We start from the raw sequence: 19047 nt of genomic DNA, 5'->3' as shown, positions 1-19047 counted from the left end.
ACGTCGTATTTTCAGAGCTACTAGGTGAATGCGCTTGAACGCCAGTGTTATCCTAATGTCCTATCCTAAACCAACCTATTTTAAATGATTATTGTTACTGTAAGTTGGAAGTAGGCTTCAAAATAAAACACATCTCTCATTCCATGTATTAATATATCTACATCAGGGTAATAGAGGAAATTCATGTGACCACGTAATTCTAAGACCCATTGAGAAATCAGGCTCCCCTCTCAACCCCGCCTGCCAGCTCCCTAGCAGGTTTTTGTAGTTTACTCAGTTACCTTCACACAATCAGGAATAGAAGGTATGCTCATGACTGATCATGAAAGAATGGCAAAAAGGCACACGGTGAAGAAGAAAGAAGGGCTGGAAAAAACTCGACACTAGATGTTGGAGATACACTTGCGTGGGTTCCTCTAGCAGGTCACTGGGGAGCCACTTGAAATTTTCTTTGTGTTAGTGTGTATGAACAGGAACATTTATGTATTTTGATGTATAGAAAATGTATTTATGGAACCATCCTGGCCTGTGGAAATTACTAACTTGCCCAGGTATAAGTAGGAGGAATTAGTGCACTGTTTCTCAGCTGACTCCATTTAGATAGAGAAATAACATTTTAGCCATAGGTCATGATTCTTAGGGAGTTCACAGGACTGCACTCAGCATCTAATGAGAAAATGTGGGGAAGACAGAAAAAGATAGGGAAAAGACTTCTATTGGTAAGCGTTACGCACAAGATTGGCAATGAGCTTAGTGATGAAAACTTAGGCTAGTTTAAAGATTTGGTGACTCCAGACTGTTTTATGTAGGAGTGTTAACATCAAATTGCCATAAGATTTATCTCTAAATATGGCAAGAGTTTGAATCACTGATGTAATATAGGAAATACATCTCAAGCTTTGTCAACGCTATGTCAGCAGCTCTCCATGGCTGTTTGTTCTCTTATAATTGGGAAAAATGACCAACCGTTAGACATGGACAAATCTCGATACCCTACACACTATTCAGTGAAATGCAGGCCCAGGCAACATTTAGACTGTCATCTATTTCTTCTGGAATAACTGGCCTGAATAAATGTGCACCTTGACGACGGTATTAATTGACTCGAGATCTGTTCTAACAAGTCTGAAGGAACAAAAATAATGCCATGTAAAGTTCAAAATACACAAAACTTTTCCCCAAGTTGTTTGGTTTCCATACCTGAATTCCCAATGGCATTTTTTTTTCACAGCATCTCCCCCAGAGATAGAAATTACTACACAATGTTGAATAGGGAACTGGAAGCAACAACAGGTTTCAGAAAATTATGGGGGCTGCTTCCCAGTCTTCAGTTACTGCTTCTCTTGAAAGCATTGTCCCCTTAAATCGTCCTCCAGCTCTACTCTTTCTCTGACTATTAAAGCAATAACCTCCATTCTGCTTACCTCTTCTAGAAATTATCCAATACGATGTTTTTCATTGTTGTTTTATGGTTCCTGTCATCCCTCCTACATCTCTCCCCCATGACAGAAGTTAACAGTAATTGTCTGGTAACCAAGAGAGCAAAGGGGTATAAAATGCACAGAAGAGGATTTGGTTTCGCATGTGTGGGTTCTTGAGACTTGTGAGTTGATGCTGGGGTTTGGGGAGCACAGTGAAAATTCAATGGATTTCTTGTATAAGAAATGTCAAGAACACCTTCAAATAGGGACTCCCCTCGCTGTCCAGTGGTTAAGACTCCATGCTTCCGCTGCAGGGGACGCAGAACTAGGATCCTGCAGGTTGCACGGCACAGCCAAAAAGGAAAAAAAATAAAATAACACCTCCAGGTATTGGTTCTGCTTTGTACAGGGAGTACATTCCCTGCCCATACAAGTGTTTTTCTGATAAACACCTGCACACTTAGTGTGCAATTCCCAGTGTAGACTGCTCTCTAACTTCCACAGGGAAGCATCCCCTGGCCCTGTCTCCTTTCTGCAGGGGTTACTGTAATGTGAGCAATCAGCTAGTTCAGACCAAGCCACTTTTTGATAATAATGATGATGCCATTTAAAGGGGCTTCCAGAAGCCCCTTGGCTGTGCTTGTTCCACTCCCGGACCTTTCATAACTGAGATGTTTTTCCTTTGAGAAAAGTCATGTTTAAAAAGACCCATCGTAATACTAACCACTATTTATTGGACCACTTATTAAGTGTTGGGCATTACATGAAATGTTTTACATGAGGAGGTTATTATCCCAATTTTTCAGCCAAGGCAAATGAAACAAACAATTTGCACCAAGTTAAGTAGTAAATGGCAGGGCTGAGCATCAGTCTTAGGTCTGTCTTAATACAAAGGATGTACCGTTGACCACTATAGTTCCTGGCCTCTCAGGTGCATCAAGACACCAGCAATGATCTGGATAAAAAATATTACTCCAATATCTTTACTTCAACTGTAGAAGGCTTGGGATTGTTCTGCTTTTGCACATGTAAAGACCCAAAGGGAAACGCTGTCATTCTGTTTTCCAAAAGAAAAAAAGCAGGAAGGAAAATATGTTAAAATCATGCAGCCAAGCCAACAGCCACTAAAGCAAAAGCCAAGGCGCCAGTTTTGAGATTGGTACAGCCTCAGATGGTTGGAGTATTCAGTAAATAGAATCTTTCATAATTGTTTTGTTTGCTCATCCCCAATCCCCATTCCTCCTTCCATCACCATTAAAATTTTTTTTCCATTTAAATATTAGATTAGGTAACTGGCATGTTTGAGTAATCCCAAATGCTTAATAAATGATTACACAAGAATTTATTTGGAATTACCTCAGAATCTTCTCTCTGAATTTCAAGTAATCTCTGTCAGGGTGTCTCTTTCCTTAAGCATTTTTCATTGATTTCATATTTTTCATCACCCCAGTGGTGACTTTTAACTTGTGAATATCACGTGTGGAGAAGAAGCTGGATTTGTATTGCCTTTTTTTTTTTTTTTTTTTTGCTTCTGTTAAAAATAATTTGCATTTCTTGAAAAACAAATTTATTAATGACAGCTTCTGGGGTAAAAGCATAGTTACCATCCCAACCAGTTCTGACAGATCAAGACTCTTGTTAACCTTCTCATGAGTGTCGCGGAGAAGAATCACCAAAACTTCCTGGCAGCATTTATATATATATATATATATATATTTTTTTTTTTTTTTTTTTTTTTTTTTGCGGTACGCGGGCCTCTCACTGTTTCGGCCTCTCCCGCTGCTCCAGACGCGCAGGCTCATCGGCCATGGCTCACGGTCGCAGCCGCTCCGCGGCATGTGGGGTCTTCCCGGACCGGGGCACGAACCCGTGTCCCCTGCATCGGCAGGTGGACTCGCAACCACTGCGCCACCAGGGAAGCCCCCTGGCAGCATTTAGAGAAAAATAACTGAGCACATTGGTGAGTATGATCTTGCTCTTTCTGACTGTGATATCTTCAGCTTTCTGCTGGTCTCCTGCATAGTCTGCAACTATGAGGCAACAGCTGAGGGCAAATTTCAAATTGTGACTTGAGACTGACTTCAGATCATTTGTTTTAGTGTTTATGTAATGATGATTACTCAGATGGATCAGCTGAGATTTCATTCAGGAAGACAGAGAATTTAGCTGTGGGTACGAGTGACAACAGTATTTCGATCGGAGGAGATGGCTAGACTTCAAATACATGCTTACTTTTTAAAACTTCTAAATCTGTAACCCCACAAAAGTCGTGTTGCTAAGAACCTGCTGAACTTGTCATAAAGACTAGATGGCTAATTACACAAAGTTCCAATATGGAACAAGTGATTAGTCATCTGAAAATTAGTGCAAAATAGCCAATGTACAAATAGATAGTATATCAGAGTAAAGACTTCTGCTTCGGCGTGCAAATGTGTCTAAAGAATTCAAGGGTTAGGGTTTAAGGATTATACTCATTTGACATCAGGATGTAGAGAACAGGACTTCCACCCGCCAGGTGTCAGCCCTCAGCTTACCTGAACACTCTCCCGACTGTAGCTTGCGCAGCCGCTCGTGACTACATCCTGACCATGGCCCCAGATCACATGGGAGAAAGAGTGGAGTGAGGCTTTGAGAGAGGAGGGCCAGCAAGAGTGGATGCAGATATTCTTAGAGCTCTGGCCCTGCAATGCACACAGAGGGAGTGCCTACCACTGGCTGCTCCCTAGTGATGCACTCCTTGGAGCCCCTTAGCCTCCACATGTAGGTCCTGCCCTGTCACAGACCCTGGGGCCAATCTCGCCTCTAAACTTGGTTTCTCAACCATGATCGTTTTTGGTCCCGCATCACCCTTTGGCCACCCTGGGAGGGATGGCGAGAAGATACTGTCATTTGTCTCTTCATTGTCGCTGAGCAGCTAATCCTCTCCATCTATTCAGGTATATGCGTTGAGTGCTTGCTGATAAAGTCCCGGATCTCCAGGATATAGAATCCAGTAGGATAGTAGGAAGATTAAGACATCTACACAGGTATTATATAATGCAAGGTAAAATGTATCGCAAGATAGTGGAATACAGAATATAACAGGAGCAGGTGTTGGAGGAAAAAGATGAGTTCAGCCTTAAATACGTTGTGTCTGAAGTGCCTGTTCTTTTGAACGTATGGGTTTAGAATCACGAGGGTGGTATTTGTGCTGGAAGTAAGGATTTGGGCATCACGTGGTATGAGAGGAATTTAAAGATAGGAGTTTGGTTGAGGTCACCAGGGAGAGTGTGGAAGAGAATAGAGTCTCCTTTGAAAGGCGCCCTGTTCCCCATCTCCTTGGTTCAATCAGCTACTCATCTTTCAAGGTCTCTTGAAGAATGAGTAGGTGCTCCCCCTGAGGTAAAGAGTGGGAGGGGAATTCCAGGCAGGTAGGATGGTATGTGAAAGGTGCGTGTCAAGAGGCAGCATCACTGCTTCAGTGAACTGCATGATGCTAGTATGGCTTAAGCACAGGGCACATGAGGACAGATGAGGCCGAAAGATCAGCAGGGCCATGTCTGCCAGGCCAAGGGGTTTGAAGTTTATTCTGCAGAATATGGGTTACCATGGAAGAATTTCAAGCAGGTGACTGATGTCAACAGAATTGCATCTTGGAAAAATCTCACTCTAGCATGTGGAGGATCAATGTGGGGTGAGGGAGAATGGAGACAGAGAAACCAGTTAGGAAGCAACTGGTTAGGAACCAGTTAGGAAGAAGCCAGTTCAGAAGCAACAGTCGGCATAACGGATTGTGAGTGACCCACCAAAGGTTTTTGTGGCGATCAATGAGAGGATATGCCATTTTCAAGGGGAGAAATTCTATTCACAGCCATAACCTTAGGGAGGCTCCTGGTAAATAAAAGCATCTTTTGATCTGCACCACTCTGACCAGTTTGGATATGCAAAGGTAAACTGGAGCTGCCCTTCGCCAGGGGTTGGAGAGAGTTGAATTTGCTGTGCAAAACAAAATGAAGAGAATCTGGAATTCCCAGGAGTGATTTAGGAGGATAGTAATGAGGGTGAATCATGAGAGAAGAGGAAAGTGTAATAAACTAACAGGAAAATACAGACTATTATGTGGGATAAAATAGCCATGGGGGAAAAAAATCTCTGATGGGGAACTAGTCCCTCTGTTATTGTTGTAACATCTCATGTTTGATATCAAGTCATTTGTGTTGCTGTAATGTCAACCTTACCTTTATTTCCCAAATTTTCATGTAATGTTGAACCTGGGAAAACCAAGAAAGAGGGCTGATTGCCACAGGTCCATTTCCATGTGGTTTGAAATAGGGCCATTAAACCATAGGTTTGCTAGATGCATGCTTGGTGCGTGGAGCCAGAGACAACGATGGGCAGATAAACCTCCGGCCCCCAGCCCCTTCATCCCAGAAATTCTCAGAAATCTTGCGGAAGACTTTGGACTGAGGTTTCCAGTTAACTTTATCTAGACTGTATATATACATGTATGTGCACATATACATCCTTTCTATTTGACATGAGGAAAAGTATGTATATAATATATAAATGTATTTACAGAGAAATATATATAACATTTTTTTCTCACATAAAGTAAAAATGATAATGTATGTATATATTTGTGTATGTGAAAATATAATATAATATAATATAATATAGTATAATATGTAATGACATGCCAGGAAGATGTGCCTTTTTGATTTTGAGATTTGTGGACTGGCTGCCTCTGCAAGAGACCAGCACACCCATTATTTGAAGTATCGTGCTACATTCTTCATTGCAGTGGTAGAGTCGCCCCACTCTACCCCTGCAGTCTAGTTTCCATCTCCACGGCTCCCATGGACTTGCTCCCACCAAGATCACCGGCTCAAGTAAACCCTGTCAAGCTGCAGAGCTCACCGAGGCATCTCATGCTGCCGACTGGCCCTTCCTTAGCGCAACTCTCTGCTTTGCCTGAGAGTTGTCTGGTTTCTCTGTGGACATACTCAGCCTCTGCCCTTCTCCGCGGTCTCCCTGAGTGACCTCGTCCAAATCCCCATCTTTAAATGCTACTCATATACAACTCCCAAATCCTCACTTCCAGCCCGAATCCCACCCCATGATTCTAGATCCCTACTTTCAAATGGACAGGCACCTCAGACACGATACTATTCAAAACTGAGCTCACCTTCTTCCTCCAAGCCTGCTCCTGCTGTGTGCCATCGTCCCGTTTTGTGGCACCACTACCCACCCAGGTGGCCCAGCCAGGATCGGATCCACCTAGACTTCTCTCTTTTGTTGCCTCCTGCCCCCTACGTCTAACCAGTAACTAAATTCTATGGAGCGTGCGCTTTCTCAGTCTCTGCTCTGTCTGTTCTGACCTCTTCATACCTACACAGCGGTCAGTTCGTCTGCATTACTTTGTTTCTAGATCATTGCAATGGTCTCCTAACTGGTGTTCCTGTCGCCAGCCTGGGCCTCACTGAGCCCATCCTTCTCTCGGTTACGCAAGCCCTATTTTTGTAAAGCTGTATAAACATCATGTCATTCCTCCTCTTGAAATCCTCTGTGCTCTCCATGACTCCCATAATGAATCCACATTCCCTAGCCCACACTGAGTTGTTCAGGACGGACTTTTGTGACGCTCAGCCCCTCCCAGGCTTTTTATTCAGACATAGAAAATTGAATGGACTTTTTGAAGTGCGTCTTACCAAAGCATGCCTCTGTGGTTCAGATAGGCGTATAATTTGACTGATAGGAAACTGGTAAACATGACAATTTGGTTGAAACCTAATTTCCAGTTTTGGTATACCACAATGATGAGGTACTCGCAACTCACGTCTAACTGGGAGATGGCTTCTTAGCTGTGATTTGTCAGTCAATCCTTTCTTCTGAGGGCTTTTTGGAAAAGTTAAAAGTTAGAATAACTCAAACAGATAAGTTGGAACAAACTAAATTCCAACATCAGCGGTCTAATCAGAATAAACTGAATATTCAAGCTATTGAAATTGCTTAAATAAAATATGCTAGGCTACGTAATGGCATGTGTGTTATTTTCCCCTTTTTTGTAGAAAAAAAGTTATATGTGTGTTTAAGTATGCATTAAGAAGGATCTAAAAGGATATACACTAAAAGGTTATCAGTAGTTCTGTGTGGGTGAGATTTTGGGGATTCTTTATGTTTTTTGCCTTATCTATATATTCTAGTTTTTCTTAATGATCACATACTATTTTTGTAAAAAGAAAAGACCATACTGAAACTGCATACTACTACTATTCTTAATCCACCAAAATTATCAATACCAGAAAAAAAAAAACTAAAATATTAAACCTGCCAAATTCTTGTTTTTATAGAATTACATTAACCCTATGATTTTCTACCATTTTCTATAATACCCTGTTTTCTCAAACTTAAATCTCTCTTCATTCATCACCCCTACCATTTGATTCCTTTTTTAGCCTGGCATCTTCTCTATTCTTTAAAAATCCAAAACAAGTGTCACCTTCCCTGAGAAGCTTCTCTTGACCCCTTATCTGCTTTCGGTCAAGGGTCTGTGGTAAACTGTGGCTCACAAGTCAGATGCATTCAACATTTGTTTTTGTCCAGCCTGCAGACTAAGGAGAGTTTTAACATGTTTTAATGGCTGAAAAAAAATCAAAGAAGAAAATTAACAACACATGAAAATTATATGGAATTTAAATTTTAGTGTCCATAAATAAAGTTGTATTAGAACACCAACACACTCATTCACTTACGTATTGTCTATGGCCGTTTTCACCCCACAATGGCAGAACTGAATAGCTGTGACAAACACCAAATGGCCCACAAAGTCTAAAATATCTAAATATTTTATATGCTATTTTAAATATCTCTGGCTCTTTACAGAAAAAGTATGCTAAGCCCAGCTTGAGGTAATTAAGCTGCCTCAGTGCTCATATAGGACCTTACACCAGCCTCTAGCTCAGTTCTTACTGCGTATTCTGGAAGGAATGAGGATCCTCACTGCTTGGCATTGGAGGACACTTTCTAATTCAACTTGGTCTCCCCAGCATCGAGGAGAGTGCCTCATCCACGGGAGGCACCTGATACAGACGCACGATGCGTGAAAGAATGGTGTCAGCTCCCTCTCCTAGACTGTAAGTGACACGAGGACAGGCGTCTTATCTCCTTCATTCACTGTGTATCCTCAGTATCCAGAAGTATCTGGAACATGGCAGGCACTCAGAAAATAGTTGTGGAAGTTGGGTGCGTCCGTATTGGTACCACATTTCTGAGTTTTGTAATTCTTACCTCAGTTCTTTGTCTTTTACATCCGCTATTTGATGACTGATGGAGACAAACCCCCACCTTCCAAACCTCAGAGAAACAAAGAAAAGACAGTGTGAACTTGTCTGGAAATGAAGTAGTTAAGAGGTCTTTTCAAGAATGTATCGATTTATCCCAGTCTTCCGTGCCTCTCAATACTGGCCACTGCAGTCTGTTATGACCTCTTCCCTCTCACTCACTTGGAGCAACTACATCAGGGCAGGGATTAAATCACTGAGTTATTGAATACCTCTGGCAGCAGGGCTCAAGAAGCAGGGTGAGACTCGGCATCCTGGCCCTGTTTCAATCAGGATGAGGCGTACTTTAAGAGATTAATGTGCAGATATAAATCATGGTCTAAACGCTTCATCTGGTCTTGGACAGCCTCTCTCCCAACGAGCTGAACGCTCTTTAGAGACGATGAACTAACTGGCCTTCATACCAGCTCTGTGAGTTTGCAAGAAGGATGAACTAAGGATCCCTGTTCTGTGCTGAGGAGTCATGACACCTTGCCTGTTTACAGTGCTGTATTCTGAAATCACATTCGAGAAATGCTTTTCCTGAATGAAAAACGTGCCAACTTAGTGCCTGACCATATCATACTTGTCTTATTAGGGGCTTTATCATATTTTGTTTTGTGGGTTGACTGTAAGGATATCTTTATTTACATTTTGTGAAGTGCCTCGTAAGGGCACGCTGCTCTCTCCCGAAGCCCAAAAATTTCCAGCAAAGCGGTCTTTTAAAATGTGAAGGAGATGGGCTTCCCTGGTGGCGCAGTGGTTGAGAGTCCGCCTGCCAACGCAGGGGACGCGGGTTCGTGCCCCGGTCCGGGAAGATCCCACGTGCCGCGGAGCGGCTGGGCCCGTGAGCCATGGCCGCTGAGCCTGCGCGTCCGGAGCCTGTGCTCCGCAACGGGAGAGGCCACAGCAGTGAGAGGCCCGCGTACCGCAAAAAAAAAAAAAAAAAAAAAAATTGTGAAGGAGAGAATGTTTGTCTGCCAATCACTCACTTCTGGTGAGAAGGCCTGGCAGGTTTCCACAGCCCTGGCGGCTCCCGGCAGCCCAGGAACTCGCCTCTCCCTCCCGGTTCTGCACACCCTCTTTTTCTGGGATTCATACATGGTTTTATCAAAGGACCCTTTTATCAGCAACCATTTGCCCCTCTGCCTCATCATGATGGAGCTGAAAGCTGTTGGCATTCAGAAGAGCCCCGTCCTCATGCACACACAAAGGTCAGGGGAAAGGAAGGTCAGTCTTGGCCTTGCACACCTTTGCACCCATGCACACCTTTTAAAAACCTACATTTTAGCTTTTATTTCTTTGTGCAACAATAAGGAACATGATTGCAAACACTAGTGGAAAGGGGTAAAGTAGTTGAAGTCACTACTAAGGGAAACTGAAATCCCCACTGTTATTCTAAGAACAGGGAGCCTTCGTGGGGTGGGGCGTTTGAGCCCCGATGCAAGCAGAGACGGGCAGCGATGCAGAAGGAGCACGGGCTTCTGAAACACCCAGGCTCCCAGGCAATCCCAGCCCCCCTGAGCCTGGGTTTCCTCATGGACTAACTGGGGAGAGCACCTTTTAATGTTGCTGTGAAAACTACACAACTTAGTTCTGAAAATGTCAGTCACTCCCTACACAAAGTCAGGAAACAGTTATTAAACGGGTGGCCCAGGGAGCTCGCCAGGACCACTGTCATACTCTGTAGGACACAAGGGAAACATTGCTAATCATAGATAATACAAAGGACTTCAGAGGAGATTTATAGCTTTCATAAATTGGAGAGGAACACTAGGGTGGAATGAAGGGAATCTCTGATAGGTCTTTCTCTTATCTGAATTCAGATCTTTCTTGAGTGAGAGGGAGGTGGGGTAGAATGATTGCAAATACATGTACCCTTGTCCCTGGATGTGTGTGGTGGACTCTGACATCATCACTATGTATCCAGAGCACAAAAAGGCTGAGACCCATTAAACTAAAGCTCATCCAGGGAGAGCTTAAAGGAGAGTTGAACGGTGAACCTTTAGCATCAGCCTCAAGACAGCTCTGAATTCAGGGGAGCCCCTATCTTCCAGACGTTCCCTTAGCACTTAGTTCCTCTCTACCAAGAGATTTCTTTTTTTTTTTTTTTTTAGGTACGCGGGCCTCTCACTGTTGTGGCCTCTCCCGTTGCGGAGCACAGGCTCCGGACGCGCAGGCTCAGCGGTCATGCTCACGGGCCCAGTCGCTCTGCGGCATGTGGGATCTTCCCGGACCGGGGCACGAACCCGTGTCCCCTGCATCGGCAGGTGGACTCTCAACCACTGTGCCAGCAGGGAAGCCCTACCAAGAGATTTCTAACTTTCAACTGTTTTTTGTTTTTTTTTTTCTTCCAGTAATAGTTGGTGTTAATTATAAATGACTGAATGACTTCTGGGTACCTATCAGCCTTATGGAAATATGGGAGTGTCAGCTGCCATCCTGGGTCCAACATCCATGCATCTAAGATGATAATGGTCACTTTGGGGTCATTTCCCAAGCTTTTATCTCACTACCAAAAAGACTTTTAAGAAGGTTCTTGATTCCAGACCTTTATAGAGAGCTCTGATCAGATTTTCTTAGACATGAGAAAACAAAGGCAAATGCTAAGGACCCAAACCTTTTGGGGGGGCTGAGAATGTAGTATTTTTAATATTTAGCAAGGTTACAAACACACCTGACAGATGTGAATATCAATTTACAAAAAAAAATTAGTTTGTTTAAAAAAAAAACGAAAAACTTCAATCCAAATTTATTGGGATTACAAAAATAACAGCACATTTCATTAACTCGTTACAGCTCAGAATTACCAACACAGCCAGAGCATGTTTAAATAAACTGCTTCTTGCCAATACAAATCTCATGACATAAAAAAGTTTATTTTCATATTTACAGAAGAAACATGGTGATAGTTTCTTCAAATTCTCTTTGGAATTAATGGGTGAGGCTACTTTTAAAGTCAGAGAACATTTCAAATTAAAGAAGGTATTTTAGAAACATCTCACAATGCATTTTATCTAATACCACTGAATAATTCTGCATCCTCTTCTAAAGATCGGGTTTTTATCGCAGAGCTTCTGGAACTTCCACCTACAAAAATAGGGGATTTTCTTTCAATAAAAACAGTACAAATGATAAAGTGAAAAAAATATCTGTAGAGTATGTCTTTAGCAGTATTCTCCAGGAAGAACTCAGATATAGATTATTGCCCGTTGGTACTCAAATTTTATATTATAAAGTAGGTTTTAAATCACTTGCAACTCTGTGGTAAAATTTTTGACAAGTGATGAATCTGTTCTGGAATGTAGATGATAATGCCCTGATTTTCTTATTAAGGAAATCGGGGTTTTTTTTTTAGATTGAAGTATCTTAAGATGAGCCTGGCCCTTAAAAGACTGAGATGCCAGGAAGGTGGACCAGGCACATCTCTCAAATGGAAATGTGCTATCTGGCGACCTGCTTCTGAAGCTCCAAATTTGGTAGCCTGCTCTGGCATACTAAAACATTTAAAATATTAAGTATTTGAGAGGCGACTTTGGTACCCTTGTGCGGTGGAGGCCGGCTCCTTTACGAGGTCTGCGCCCCAGGGTCTGCCCTCGGGTTACTTACGCGCCTTAGCTGTCTCACGCTGCTGCCCCGAATAGCTTCCATGAGATTCTCATGAGCTGATCTCTGTGGGGTAGAAGGTCGGGAAGTGTCTTCCATTTTCTTCTCCTGCACTGACCTCAGGGAATTTCTAATTTCCTTTAGGCTACTGTTTGGCTGTTTCTTTGCCTTTTTCCCTTTTTTCTTTTTCTGTCCATTTTGTAAGGCCCGCTGGGCACTCTCCTGCTGTTTGATGACTTCTGCGATGTTCCGCGTGATGAGCTTCTTCTCTGGGGGCGGAGGGGGGGGCGGTGGAGGAGGGGCGGGCGGCAGCCTTTGGGGAGGAAGAGGGGGCGGTGGAGGGGGCGGGGCCACCGGCGATGGAGGACGGCTCCTCACGCTTTGGACTGGCCTGGGGAGTTTGGGGGATGAGCGGGGAGAGTGCCTGGGGGATGCGTGCGGTGAAGAGCCGGGCGTCCCTCTTCGCCAGACTTTGGTCCTAAGGTTGGCTCCCCCATCGTACCCCTCCTGCTGCTTTTGCTCCTGCATCCGCTTCTGCCGCTGTTTATCCATGTTTCTGGTCAAGAGGCTGGTCATGCTCATTCTTGGTCCTGGGAGCTCGAAATGGTAACCCAGCCTCAGCAGCGTGGTGTTCTCCCTCAGCAGCTTGACGATCTCCATCTCCACCTGGCTGCCCATGATGTGCCTTTGGTTGTGGAAGCGCAGCTCGGTGAGCAGGGTGTTGTGCTGCAGAGCCCTCATGATGGCCAGGATGCCCTTGCCCGTGATGAAGTTGGACTCGATGTTGACGCTGGTGATGTGGCGGTTGACTCGCAGCATTTCCGCAATGGCGGTGGCCACGCTGTCGTCGGCGCGCGTGTTGGCCAGACTGAAGGTCTTCACCACCGTGTTGGCCTTGAGGGCCTCCGCGAAGCGGATGAGGGTCTGCGACGTGATGTTCTCGATATTGTTCAGATTGACGTCCGTGGTGTCGGGGTCGTTGTTTTTCATCTTTTCCAGAGCATCCTCGATCACCGTAGGGTTTCCACAGGGGTGGATGGCAGCCGGGGACTCTGTGTTCCTTCCGCTGTGGCCGTTGGTCAGATGTATGTTTTCAATTTGGCTTTTAAATGTCTCTGGCCTCGAGTTGTCAGAATTGACACTACCGTAATGTACAGATCCATTCATCCCTTTCTCATTTTCAATTGTTCTTTCCTCTCCTTCGCGGTCCTCTTCCTCCTCGTCCTCATCCTCGTCCTCGTCCTCGGCCTCGGCCTCCTCTTCCGTATACACCTCTTCAGAAACCTCACTGTTACTTTCAGTAAAGATAAGCTCTTCCTCACTCTCCTCTTTGTCTTCTTCTACAACCTAAAGAGCATGGTATCCTCATTAAGTTTGTCATTTCTAAGCACATTTTTTAAATTTACGAAAGTAACACATGGTTTTGCAATACATACATGGATCAAATCATCGTGTTGTCCGTCTAAAACTCGTACAATGTGATATGTCAGTTACATCTCAATAAACTTTTTAAAAAGTAACACACAGCAAGTAATACGGAAGTATATAAGACAAAAAAGTTCATCTCCACCTTCTGAGCTCTCTAGTTTGGGTGACCAAGGTTAGTACTTCCTTGCATAGCCCAACAGCTTTTTCTACAAACGATTCTTTTGTTTTCTGCAAAATAAATATGCAGAATTCAGTTTATTGACTAAAAGTTTGCTATCATCTTACCAGTTTGAACAGATATGTTGGAACTTCTGCTCTGGAAAGCCCTTGATAAAATTTTTATTCTCTTGACTACCTCTTCTGAACTACTTGACTCCTAGTCCATTACAGTTTAGCAAATTCAACTATCCCTTAGGGAATCACCCCTCCGTCCTTCCTTATTTCTCCATCCGAAACATACGAGTGACAACGAAAATATACAACAGGTGCATGGGTTCCCTTTCTTAATGTTCAAAAATTCTTCCCCCTATTTGCCTCCTATAGCCTATGTGACAGGAGCCCAGAACCCTCTGCCCTGTCATGTCTCAGTGTAGACAGAGGCAGGGCATGTCCCTCTGGGGTAGAGCCTGGCACAGGGTCTCGGAGACCCCACAGCACCTGAAGGCTGAGGCTGTCTCTGTCCTTTCTCTGGGGAAAGAAGCTGAGGGGACAGGGCTGCTTGTTCAGGGGAGCAGCAGGTCAAAACCCAGCTCTCTGCAGAAACTCAATCAGGTCACCCTTTTCAGCAAATCAGCTTGAAATCTCACGTTATCACAGGGTTAAATGAGACAGGACTGCAGGAGTCACGAGATGGGAAAGATAATCGCCCTTGGCACCAGCTAGATTCCAACCCGTAATGTGGAACAGCAGAGAACAGTAGAAAATCTTGAAGCAAGCCACTGCCTCAGCCTGATGGTCTTAAATTAGTTACCAGGTGTCAATTCTGAGAGACTTTCAGGCAAACACACTTTCATTCCATCTTTGTCTTCCCTGTTTACAAGACTCTTTGTACTGAGAAGCTCACGTGACCCCATCTCTCTTTTTCTTGCTACCTTTTCTGATAAAATAAAAATCTCGAACTTGCTGACAGAGTCCGATTTTCTCTAATGCAATCTTTTTAGTCCGTTATTTTCTCTAAAGTCCTGAGATGCTTTCCTGTCCCCAAAGCCTTGATTCTTCCCTCCACACTGGAAATGTTTTTGACCCCAGGCCGAGGCGTATGGAATGAGCTTTGGAAAACACTGTGCTGGTCTCCAGGTTTGCTTGCCCAGTTGCTATCACAAAATAGCCTCCAGTTATCCACTTGCTTGGAGTGGCAGGCACCACGTGATGGCCTGAGGAAGGGGTCAGCCGCTCCGCTCCTCGGTTGCCTCCTCCAGTCTTAATTTTTTACTCACTTATTCAGGAGGAGGAGAGAGTGATACAGTGTGTGTGTGTATGTGTGTGTTGTAAGTATATGTTTTTAGCTGTTTCAGTATTTGGAAGAAAGGGACCTGTCACAAAATTCAAGGTATACTGCCTGTCATACCACCATTAAATTGTAACCTCTAGTTTTTAAAAGAACTTTAGGCTTTATCTGCAAGAGATGTTTTCCCCTTAAATGTATCTGGAGAGGTCATATGCGAAACTGTTATCCAGCAATGAGTTGTCCTGTAACATCTAAATGACATTTCCTCCAGAAATGTCTTTGACACCTCCTTAAATTATCCTTGGGACGTGTTCCCACAGTGTTGTACTTCCTCCTAAAAAGTACCTGTTTAATGATTTGTCATTTTTCTCAAAAGACTGCTTGTGGGGTAAGGAGAAGGATCATGTCTGTTTTGTTCACCTTGCACAGCGCTCAGCACGTAGTAGGGACTCAATAACATTTGTTAACGGAATGGCTCTAAATTGACATTGGTTTTAACAGCCGCTGAGAGTCGGGACAAGTCCTAGGAGAAAAGTACTGATGGGGCTGGGGTCGGGGGAAGGTGACCGACCGTCCTGGTTTGCCCAGGACTGAAAGGTATCCCAGGAAGCAGCATTTTTAGTTCTAAAATCTAGATAGTCCCAGATAATCTGAGATGGCTAGTCACCTTAGGTGGGGGACATCTAAGAGAAGAACAGCAGAGGGGAGAAAGGTGTCTAGAGGGGGAGGAAGGAGGATATAAAAGCAATCATTGCCTACTTTCAAAATTATTCTGGCATTTGTAATGACTGCACTGTTCCAGATCACCTATCTGCCACTGCTCTGTAGTTAACCCAGATCCTTGCAGGAATATAGGGGTGGGAAGGTGGAGGGGGGCATGAGGTGCTGGGTGGGGGGGGGGCGATGTTGGTACCTTTAGGGCATAAATTAGGCAAAAAGAAGAGGGTGTCTAACGATTTCTCCTCATTACCTCCCTGGAACCATTACATGAAAAAGGAGGCTTGGCTCCGTTCTGGTTCTGGTCCTATGCATAAAGAGCGGGTTGATCTTAGACAAGTCACTAAAACTCTGTGGAGAGGAGTCTCAAAGAAACTGCAGTAGAGTTGAGTGGTTCTCAAACCAGTGTGTGTCATAACCACCCAGAGGGCTTGTGAGGCCGCTCAGTGCTGGGCCCCATTCCCAGAGTTGCTCATTTGGCAGGTCTGGGGGAGCCCTGGAATTAGTAGTTCTGAGGAGATCCCAGGTGTTGCTGGTATACCCACATTCTGAGAATCACAGTCTTTGTGCCAACAGAACTTGGTTTGAATTTCAGCTAGAAGCTGTTTATCTCAAATGAGTTTCTTCACCTCTCCTAGTCTCAGTTCTCATGTCCAGAAGGTAAGAATTCAGTGAAATAAAATGAATGTACTCATTGGCACCTACGCCTGAAGCCCGGCAGACACTCAAGCTAGGGGAGCTACATCTTTGGGTCGGCATGGCCCCTTGGAGCTGTTTAATGCAGGATAAGTTTGTGTGAGTCCAGCTGGGCAGAGGCTGTCATTTCCTAGGGGTTGAACAGGATTTTCATAAGTGTTTACAGAACCAGGAGGAGCCTAATAATTGTCTCCTTCTCACGGTCCGTACTGGGCTGCTCTTCACTTACGCTGCCGTCCCCCTCCCCCTCCTACCCACCAGTCAGCTGCTTTGAGCTTTTTCCTGGAGTGGAAATGGATTGACACCCTCCACTGGCAAGCTTCTGCTCAGCACTCCTTGTGACTCCGGAGACAACTAGCCAGCAGGGAAAGGGTAGCGGGAGAAAAGTTAACTAGCTGAGATAGGAATCAAAGTTCATCAACATAAAGCCTCTCTAATTGAGCTGATAAGCTATTGGCAGGGATCAGGGATCAGCAAAACCTTTGGCAGGAGCTAGTGGGTTTCATCAACAGCTGACAACAGGCTTTGCCCTTTGTTTTCCACTGATCTCAAGACATTATGCCATTAAAATGCCTTTGCTTGGTTATTGCTCCAATGGCTATCTGTCCTGGACATTATGAGGCAATTTTAATCTTTTTATTAAGGAACATCTTTAAGAACTGTTAGGAAAATGTCATACTTATATTTGATCAGATTTTGGACACACATTTCCACATCAGAAAAAGAAAAAAAAAGACCTCTGAAAATCATGGTTGTGGAGGAACTGACCAACCCAAATCCTGGCCCATCATGTGTATCCTTCCTTCTCACCACCACCCACCCCACTCCTTCAGCCCCTCATTGCAGGCGGCCACCGTGGCCTTGGCAGCTCCTGGCCTGATCCCAGTGGTCCTTCCTGCGATGATTGACATGGACAAGACTCACACATATCTTGCTAAAAATGTGGCCAACACACCCTATCACCAAGATCATCTAACAGCGCCTAGATTAGTACCATGGAAGTCTCGCCATTGGCTTTGGGCCATTTTGATTTGAGACAATTCCAGTGGAGCACAGAGGTATTAAACTGTCGCTCCTGACCAGTGTTCTTCCACAAATTCAGGAATTTGATATTTTGACATTCTTATTGTCATTACTATAATATTTTCCCAGAGCCTAGTTTTTTGAACTTCCTTCTGTGAATGATTCATTTGGCAAATTCAAAGTAACTGTTTACAGGTCAGAGAACAAGAGCTTAATAAGTCTGACCTCTAATATAAGCACATTTCCTGGCCTTAGAATCACCATTATAAAATAGAACAGAATCTTAGAGATCATCTACGCAGGCATGCTTAACTTGGGTCCTTAGGTGGGTTTCAGGATGTGTGTCATCATTTTGAAATTCTATGTAAAATGTGTGTATGTTTACGCAAGCACACGTTCATTTTCTTTAGAAGGTCCATAAGTTATCAAAATCTCAAAAGGGTGTTTGATTCACAAAAGAAACACTGGATCCAATGTCCTCCATCGACAGATGGGAAAGAGAACCCTGCAGAAGCGACTATCTGTTTAAGATCTTACAAGTTATGCACAGAGCAGGGAGTAGAAATAAGGTCGCCTGACTCTCTGCCCCATTATACTTCTCATCACCCCACACTTCCTGCTGTTGGACAAAAAAGAATTATTTTTACTATAGTCACCATCACAGTCCAAGGAACCAGAGTACACCCTTTCGTCTTTATAGAAGAAAATAAATTTAGTTAACCACTATCTATATACACACACACATATCTATACACATATATAATATATATACATATATATATGTGTATATATATATACATATATATACACATATATAAATCCATCTACATTTCTATTATGCGGCATCCCCAACTTATAACTCAAAATATTTAAACCCATGCTTTGCTTGTGAATTATTTTCTTCTTGAAGATCCCATCCTTGTCAATCATGGGACCCCAACTAAGAATTTTACATATAATCCATTGGGTGGCCATAAAAGTTAGATGACTATTTCAGCCTGAGAAGATTTTCAATAGCAGCTACAAGTGGGTTATAAGAAAAGAAAAGTGAGGAGGGCTGAAAAGTTAGAAAAAACAGCTTCCTGGGTTCGGGGTAGGGCTGTGGGAGCAGCTAAAGAAAAAAAATCCAAGAGCCTACCTTTCCACACTCCCCCAGCCTCTCCTGCTCCAAGAGTTTCTGGGACTCCTTTTCCCAGTAGGCCATCAGTGCCTCTCTGCTGAATGTCCCTGTGGGTGTTTTCTCGGTCAGGCTCTTTTGCCTCATCCCCACGGGAAGGCTGCGATCAGGTTCAATATCTTCCAGCTCCCTCTCTAGCTCCTTCAACTCCTCGGCTGACAGGGAAGCCAGGAGTTCATCCTCATCAATGGATTCGTATTTGCTAAGTCCTCTCCTGTAGCCGAAGGTAGACAT

At 43.9% G+C, this 19047-nt stretch overlaps 1 protein-coding gene across 1 annotated transcript; it reads right to left on the bottom strand.

The window, feature by feature from the left end:
* Nucleotides 1-11782: 11782 nt before the first annotated feature.
* LMOD2 (leiomodin 2) lies at nucleotides 11783-19047 on the bottom strand. Its single transcript, XM_065884235.1, has 3 exons — nucleotides 18771-19047; nucleotides 12329-13665; nucleotides 11783-11809 (listed from the first exon to the last, which is right to left on the bottom strand). Exons 1-3 carry the CDS (start codon nucleotides 19045-19047, stop codon nucleotides 11783-11785), a joined length of 1641 nt encoding a protein of 546 aa, XP_065740307.1.

The sequence above is a fragment of the Phocoena phocoena genome, chromosome 9 (genome assembly GCF_963924675.1).
Source record: "Phocoena phocoena chromosome 9, mPhoPho1.1, whole genome shotgun sequence".
Classification (NCBI taxonomy): Eukaryota; Metazoa; Chordata; class Mammalia; order Artiodactyla; family Phocoenidae; genus Phocoena; species Phocoena phocoena.
The sequence above is the reverse complement of the archived record's forward strand: the minus strand, read 5'-3'. Positions and strand labels throughout refer to the sequence as shown.